Source organism: Gymnodraco acuticeps, unplaced genomic scaffold (assembly GCF_902827175.1).
Source record: "Gymnodraco acuticeps unplaced genomic scaffold, fGymAcu1.1, whole genome shotgun sequence".
NCBI lineage: Eukaryota > Metazoa > Chordata > Actinopteri > Perciformes > Bathydraconidae > Gymnodraco > Gymnodraco acuticeps.
The window spans coordinates 3,167,147-3,176,027 of NW_022992177.1; the positions used below are offsets into that span (position 1 = coordinate 3,167,147).

Below are 8,881 nucleotides of genomic sequence, written 5' to 3' on the forward strand. Positions count from 1 at the left end.
AAGAATTGATGTTGTGTGTGTGTTATTAAAAAAATGAAAGATAAAAAACAATATAAAACGATATGATTCGATATATGGTTATAGTCTACATAATTGACAAACTGTATCCTATTGTTTTACATTCAGATTAAGAAATACATAAGGAAAGAAAGAAAGAAAGAAAAACAACTAGCCTCACTGAAAAAAGCACCCACACCTTAAACCCCGGTCACGTGACTGCTTGCTTTGGGCACCTGACCTGTTCAGCTCATGGTTCAGTTTGACAGTGCAGTAGTTGCCTCTCAGTGGAGTAGTATGGAAGTCATCATGTGTATGCTTAGTTCTGGACGATGCACTCGTGCACATTTGTATTTGCTTCTACTAATAATAATTGCTCTTGGCTTTCACACAGTGGAGGGAATATGGCCACTACCGCAGACTGTCACCACCTCACCCGAGCGATACCCTCTGAACTCGCAGGCTTTCTACTTTGGATACGGAAGACAATCAGCCGCCAAACCAGGATGTTCTGTTCTGGATGCTGCATTCAAGAGATATTTTTTTCTAATATTTCAAGACTACACTTCTGGTAAGTGATGTGAGGTTAAAATGAGACTATGGCAAAACGAAAGTGAAGTTTAACACCTTCTTGGTTTAAAAATACTAACACAAATTATGGTAAATATTGACATAGGCTTAGGGTTACCCTAACCCTTTGTGTACTACTACTAAATATTACAATGTATTGTGATTGCACAAAATTGACTAATCTTATACTATGCATTATATACAAACAGAATGAGCAAAATACAGTAGGTTAAATCCTGTCTTTTTAGATTATAGTGCTAGCATTAATCAAAGATTATCTGGGGATTCACACATTTAAGATATTGTTATGGATGCCCTGATTAATTAGAGAAAAGTGCACACTGGGTGTTTTTTTAATGTTTTGTTTGTCATGTTGGCTTTTAAAGTAGTTCAATAGGCTTTGTAGAGACAGCAGCACAGCAGTCAGTCTGCCTACCTACTCAAAAACCCACCATGACAATGAACCAGTGCAGCAGAGCTTCATGTTTGTGTTCTCAAAAATACCACAGGTTATAGAATAACTTTAGTGTGATACAAATATAAAAGGTTTACACAACTTTAACCAACTTACCAGTATCTAATCATTTTACTTTTATGACCAACAGGAAATGTTCCTCTGCGATTCAATCAGAATAAACCATTTACTGTTGAGGTCAGTGTTGACCATGATGATTGTGAGAGTTACCCTAATGAGGACTCTTCTGAGAGATGTAAGTATTGACATGTATCTGAGCCTGAGCACCACAGGTAAAGTACACTTTGGTAACAACTGTCACAACTGTTAGAGATTAATTTTGTCTTTACTCCTAGACATTTAACCTTATTTTGTGTGTTGACATGTACGACCATCCCTGCTTCTAATCTCCCGTAAGGAATGTGTTGATACTAGGTTTTACAGCTTGACCTACAGGGCATAGGGAGGTTTTGCGAGTGTGAGAACGCTAGCTTCTAAGCTCCAGAGATGGGAGAGACATCTCCTGTGTCTGCAGATGTGTTTACGCCATGGTTTACGCCCATCCCCAATATGTGGATTTGACTCTCTGTAAACTACACTGAACAAAAATATAAATGCAACACTTTTGTTTTTGCTCCCATTTTTCATGAGATGAACTCAAAGATCTAAAACATTTTCTATATACACAAAATAACCATTTCTCTCAAATATTGTTCACAAATCTGAAAAAATCTATGATAGTGAGCACTTCTCCTTTGCAGAGATAATCCATCCCACCTCACAAGTGTGGCATATCAAGATGCTGATTAGACAGCATGATTATTGCACAGGTGTGCCTTAGGCTGGCCACAATAAAAGGCCACTCTGAAACGTGCAATTTTGCTTTATTGGGGGGGTCTGAAAACCAGTCAGTATCTGGTGTGACCACCATTTGCCTCACGCAGTGCAACACATCTCCTTCGCATAGAGTTGATCAGGTTGTTGATTGTGGCCTGTGGAATGTTGGTCCACTCCTCTTCAATGGCTGTGCGAAGTTGCTGGATATTGGCAGGAACTGGAACACGCTGTCGTATACGCCGATCCAGAGCATCCCAAACATGCTCAATGGGTGACATGTCCGGTGAGTATGCTGGCCATGCAAGAACTGGGATGTTTTCAGCCTCCAGGAATTGTGTACAGATCCTTGCAACATGGGGCCGTGCATTATCATGCTGCAACATGGGGTGATGGTCGTGGATGAATGGCACAACAATGGGCCTCAGGATCTCGTCACGGTATCTCTGTGCATTCACAATGCCATCAATAAAATGCACCTGTGTTTGTCGTCCATAACATACGCCTGCCCATACCATAACCCCACCACCACCATGGGCCACTCGATTCACAACATTGACATCAGAAAACTGCTCACCCACACGACGCCACACACGCTGTCTGCCATCTGCCCTGAACAGTGAAAACCGGGATTCATCTGTGAAGAGAACACCTCTCCAACGTGCCAGACGCCATCGAATGTGAGCATTTGCCCACTCAAGTCGGTTGCGACGATGAACCGGAGTCAGGTCGAGACCCCGATGAGGACGACGAGCATGCAGATGAGCTTCCCTGAGACGGTTTCTGACAGTTTGTGCAGAAATTCTTTGGTTATGCAAACCGATTGTTGCAGCAGCTGTCCGAGTGGCTGGTCTCAGACGATCTTGGAGGTGAACATGCTGGATGTGGAGGTCCTGGGCTGGTGTGGTTACACGTGGTCTGCGGTTGTGAGGCCGGTTGGATGTACTGCCAAATTCTCTGAAACGCCTTTGGAGAAGGCTTATGGTAGAGAAATGAACATTCAATTCACGGGCAACAGCTCTGGTGGACATTCCTGCTGTCAGCATGCCAATTGCACGCTCCCTCAACACTTGTGGCATTGTGCTGTGTGATAAAACTGAACATTTTTAGAGTGGCCTTTTATTGTGGCCAGCCTAAGGCACACCTGTGCAATAATCATGCTGTCTAATCAGCATCTTGATATGCCACACCTGTGAGGTGGGATGGACTATCTCGGCAAAGGAGAAGTGCTCACTATCACAGATTTGTTCAGATCTGTGAACAATATTTGAGAGAAATGGTTATTTTGTGTATATAGAACATGTTTTAGATCTTTGAGTTCATCTCATGAAAAATGGGAGCAAAAACCAAAGTGTTGCATTTATATTTTTGTTCAGTGTAGTTAAAAGGTCTACCAAGATGCGAGGCTGATCAGATTTGACATGGCAAACCACCCGTGCAGTCAGAACCTTTGACTGTGTGACTTGTGATGTGAATTTCTCCGGCCGATGCTTGTATTAAATATCAGTGTTTGACATCAGAACTCCTGCTCGTCCTGTGTCACCTTCATGAGTCAGTGACTCCCACTGCATTGCTACACAGAAGTTTCCTCCACAACAACCGTTGGAATTAGAGGCTTTACCTAACTTGCTGTTATTTATGTTACAGACAATCTGAGTGTATCTGCTGGAAAAGCATCTCTGAATGCAGGAACTGTGTGGGGTGCAGTAAGAGGTGATTATAGCAAATTCATGTATGTAAGAAACAACATTTGGAAATAAGAAATTAAACCAACAAAACTTGTTCAGCAAGTTGCACGGGATATCTCGTGATTTATCAAAGCGACTATGACCTTGAAGCAGGCCGCTGTGGCTGTACATGCTTTGGCTAACTTGTTGTATGACTGTGTTGTGATTGTTTGTTTTAAAATGGTCTGTAACTGTGCTACTGTGTTACCTATCTTGGGCCAGGACTCTCTTGAAAAATATATTTGTAATCTCAATGAGACCTATCCTGGTTAAATAAAGGTACAATACAAAAATAACCATTAGGGACCTTCATAGACACAATGTTGTCTCTTTTAGGATGGGACAGGGAATCTTAGGTGGGGAGATAGCAGGTTGACAGTATATGACACAGAGAAACGGTATAAATCAAAACCTGAGGACCTAAAGATTAATTTAAGATGTAGCTCAAGTTTCTATAGCCATAAATCTGTAAAAAGAAAAAAAACATTGTCTTTTGGTCATACTCAAAATGTAAAGTGTGTCTATAAAGGTTTAGAAGATTAAATTGAAGTATATGATGGCCAATTCAATGTTTTACTATGTCTCATAAATTGATGCAGCATTACTGGATCGATTCCATTTGTTATAGCTTAACCCACATTTAAACCGGTGGATTATTACATGTAACTGTGGTGTGTTATGGATCACTCTTTCCAAAAAGCAAACATGACATTTTTTAGGTTTTTCTAGTTTTAAAAGTAGCCAACTAGAGCCTCTCTACAACTGTCAAATCCAACTAAATTGCATAATTACTGACTGTTGATTATATGCTTTATATCCTCTGATTAAACACAGGTCTGGAATCCTTCAGTCAGCTGGTGTATCAAGATGAATATGGCTCAGTAAGTGCTCTAGAGTTAATATTTATCTTAAAACACACTTTGTGACTTTGTCATAGTGCTTGACAATTAAATCTATTTTTTGTTTACCTTTTTTTTTCTTTTAGTATTTTGTGAACAAGACTGAGATTGACGACTTCCCCCGGTTTAAATTCAGGGGGATTTTATTGGACACTTCACGTCACTATTTACCAGTGACGGCCATTTTGAAAACTCTGGTAATAATAACTTGAAATTATCTGAACTTCAGCCTTGTGTTTCCATTCAATGGTATTAACATGTATCTTTCTTGTTAGGATGCAATGGCCTACAGTAAGTTCAATGTGTTTCATTGGCACATTGTTGATGACCCCTCCTTCCCTTATCAGAGCAGCACCTTTCCTGATCTTTCCAGTAAGGTATGTCATGTGGATGAAGCCAGCTGCATAGAAATGAGATGAGACCAGCTCAGCCTGTTGAATCATGACTTTGCACATTTATTTGAACTGCAATGTATTTGCATTGTAGACGATTCTAACCTTTATTTTGTAAAACCCTAGCTTTTAACTTAGTAGCCTGCTTGTGAATATATGCGGTAGGAAACTGTAACAAATGTGCACCCACACTGAGCAAAGGCTTCTGGCTCTAATTCAGGGGGCTTTCCATCCGATGACTCACATCTACACACAGTCAGATGTGAGAAGGGTGATCTCACATGCCAGGCTTTGGGGAATACGGGTCATTCCTGAGTTTGATTCACCCGGACACACCCAATCCTGGGGAAAAGGTAACATTTATAAACAATTTCTTTATCCAACTGATTCCAGATACTTGATGTTTAACGTATAGAGGACTTGGCTTTATGCCTGGTTTTGGTCCTGAAGGAATCATGTCTGCCAAACCCTAAAAGGAAAGTCTATAAATAGCACAAAGACATGTAGGCTACTGAACCTTTGTTACACGTCCTTCTCTGTGGCTATCAGTAGAAACAAATTCCTGCACTCAACAGATAATGCAATACATTTATTTAAACAAAATGCTGAAGGTAATCTTATTGATAAATGTTTATCCCCCAGGCCAGCCTGATCTCTTGACTCCCTGCTACAGAGGTAGCACCCCTTCAGGAACTTTTGGCCCTGTCAACCCGGTGCTACCCTCCACCTATCAGTTCATGACTAAACTATTTAAGGAAGTGTCATCAGTGTTTCCTGATTCCTATATTCACCTAGGAGGGGATGAGGTGGGCTTTAGTTGCTGGTAGGTTGAAATATGATAGATCATTTAAATGGGTTCCCACTGTTTTATCACCTGTTATTTTGTTCACATTTTTACTGAATGTACATCTATTCATTTGTTTTCATCCTATTATCTAGTTTATGTTTAAGCTTAAAAACTCTCACGTCCCATAGGAAATCCAACCCTGACGTCCGAGCATTCATGCAGAAGATGGGATTTGGAGGAAACTTCCCCAAACTGGAAGCATTCTACATGGAGAGGTATGTTTTTAAAATGCATCATACTGTACCATTTTAGAAAAAGCCTGGAGAATTGCACCAACCAAAAAGTCATTGTTTTAAATGTCATTAATGTCTCTTTCCCCAGCATTGTGAATATCACTTCAGCTCTCAACAAGACATCTATTGTGTGGCAGGATGTGTTTGACTACCATGAAAAAGTAAGTACACCCCCACAAATAACCCCTCTATAAATATAATATGAAACATGTAATTATTATGTTTTGTTAGTGTTTTCATATAAGCTCATACCTTTTTATTTTTCATCCAAACATTGCAGTAATTTACACAATCAGTATTTGAAATTCTGTTATTTTTAATATTATTTATTTAATTAAAATGTGTGTCCAAGTATCTGCATTCAATGAATGAGATAATTATTTAAAGCAAACATGAAACATATATTTGTCATAATAATTTCAAACATCTTTATTCTTGATGTTATTCCTGTAGTAGGTGGGTCACTCAACGTTTTCCCTTTTTTAAGATATTGAAATGAAAACAGGTTTTTTGTAAATGTTTGTGGACAGCTGCTGTCCGGTTCACACATGCTAGCAATTTTTACATTCAAACTAAATTACCCCATTGGGGTAATACAGTAGAATAAAACCTTATTAGCATCCTACTCTAATCCAATACATTTTTATGTAAGATACAAATCAGCAGAGTGAATGGTTTGAACCAGGTATATTTTAACAGATTATTGTGTGGAAAATAAAAGCAACGGTTGTGGGTTTTGGTCAGGGTTAGATCACCTTCAATTGAGTCTAATAGAGTATAGCATTGTGTTGCAGCACAGCTCTCTGTCAGTGGTGGAGGTGTGGAAAGATGGCTGCTACCTGTGTGAAGTGCGCAGAGTGGCTAAAGCAGGGCTCAGGGTGATTCTGGCCTCTCCATGGTATCTGGACCAGCCAGGGCCCACACACGACTGGGCCCGCTACTATACTGTGTGGCCCCTCGCCTTCAAGGGTCAGAACATAGCCTGTGTGCTGTGGCCAGTTGAAGTTTGACTTTCTGCTGTGGTTTTTGTTGTGATAATAATAATTACCAGGTAAAACATGGTTTCCTCTGAAGTACACACAGATTTAATTTTTCTAGCCATACCACTAGGTGGCAGTGAAGACAGTTGTCCATTCATTTATGTCACAGACATAATCTGGTTCTCAATCCCTTAGAGTTGAATAATGGTATACAGAATGAAGCATAGTATATATAAATCATTTTACTTTTTTATCAATTCTTATGGTGTGAACACACTTCAAAGGGCACCCAACTCAGAATTGTTGTGTAGTATGGAATTAGGACAGACAAAAGCACGTCATGGGAAATGCAAGCATTTTGATACATTTCAAACCTGTTAACTCTCCTTGGTTAAAATACGATCATGGACTGTGCACAGCATGCTCTAAAATGGTAATGTTTTGGGAAGAGGATATTAGAAAATAATATTCTGGCGAGGATTTTAGTGTGTTAACAGCCTAGTTTGGGAGAAGACTCTGCTTTTGCAACATACTTTTTTTTTTTTTTAAATAATCCATTTGGAATTCAGTTGCCGCATTGTGTGAACCATGTCTTGGTAGAACCATGATGATAAAAGCTCATCAGTTTTTAAAAATAAAATATACTGAACTATAAAAAAGACAGGTCATTTGCAATATAGCACAGAAGGGCAAGACTGCATGTGGTTTGTCACCCTGATCAGATTCCTAAGGACACTGTGCTGCACATCTGGAAAGGCACTGGTTATAAGGCAGAGCTAAGCAGGATTACCAAGGCCGGCATGAGGGTCGTGCTAGCTGCCCCGTGGTACATCAACCACATTGCCTATGGCCAGGACTGGCACAACTCCTACACCGTGCAGCCACTGAACTTTTCTGGTGTGTTCATGTCCAAGTTATTTATTATATAACCTGGGTCAGTTATGGGCTGGTGGTGGGAGCATGTAGAGAACCTTTAAACATTGACCTGCTAAGTGACCTGCACATCTTGAAGTGGTGTTATATATTTGAAGTGACATTTATGATTAATAGAACACGTATTATTATCTCTAAATAAAATACATCAGACTTTTAAAACTCGTATTCCCCTCACAGGCACTGATGAACAGAAGAAGCTGGTGATAGGGGGGGAGGTCGCCATGTGGGGGGAGTATGTTGACGCCACCAATCTCCATCCACGTCTTTGGTACGTGATTAAAAACAGTGCAGCAACAATTGCATGACATGCATGAAATCCCTCTAAAATAAATCACTTGTTGCACCCCAAAAAATCACAGGCCGAGGGCAAGCGCTGGAGCAGAGAGACTGTGGAGTGATGAACAGCAGACATCAAGTGTGGACAAGGCGTTTCCTCGCTTGCAGGACTTTCGCTGTTTGCTCGTGAGGTACTCTAACTTTTTTTTCCCCAGGTCCGGTAAAGAGATTTATGCTGGCACAGTTTAACAAGACACTGTGCTCTTTGTAATAATCTTTGCTTTTTTACACATTAATGGTTCTGCTTCCCTTTCTTCTCAAGGCGTGGCATCCGGGCAGAGCCTCTGTTTGTCGGACATTGCAAACACGAGTACCAAGGTATTTGAAGATTCCGGATGGATTTAACTAATAACTAACTAATTCAGTTAAAAGTTGCCTTCTTTTAAAGTGGTGTTACATCTTTATACATTTTGAATGCATTAATGCTTTCTCAGGGATTTTCTTCTCATCTGTATTTTGTGATTTTCAGTTATCCACTCTTTATTTTTTACCTTTAAAAATGTATTAATCACAATAATTAACTGTTAACAATAACCTTATTTGGAAGAACCCAAAGTGCCGCACTGTAATGTTGAATTGAACTTGATGAATGCACAAGTGTGTAAATATTAACACAGCCAGTATGCTGCAGCATGTACTATTTCACTGAAACTAAATAAAATAATGTTGCTCTGAA

The 8,881-nt window shown here is 39.9% G+C and overlaps 1 protein-coding gene across 1 annotated transcript; it reads left to right on the forward strand.

Annotated features, from left to right (window-relative positions):
- Positions 1–236: 236 nt before the first annotated feature.
- Positions 237–8,881, forward strand: hexa (hexosaminidase A (alpha polypeptide)). The gene is made up of 14 exons (XM_034204751.1): positions 237–568; positions 1,173–1,277; positions 3,503–3,568; positions 4,417–4,463; positions 4,568–4,678; positions 4,757–4,858; positions 5,094–5,226; positions 5,516–5,696; positions 5,849–5,935; positions 6,042–6,114; positions 7,656–7,830; positions 8,047–8,137; positions 8,229–8,336; positions 8,468–8,881. Exons 1-14 carry the CDS (start codon positions 250–252, stop codon positions 8,529–8,531), a joined length of 1,662 nt encoding a protein of 553 aa, XP_034060642.1. The 5' UTR covers positions 237–249; the 3' UTR covers positions 8,532–8,881.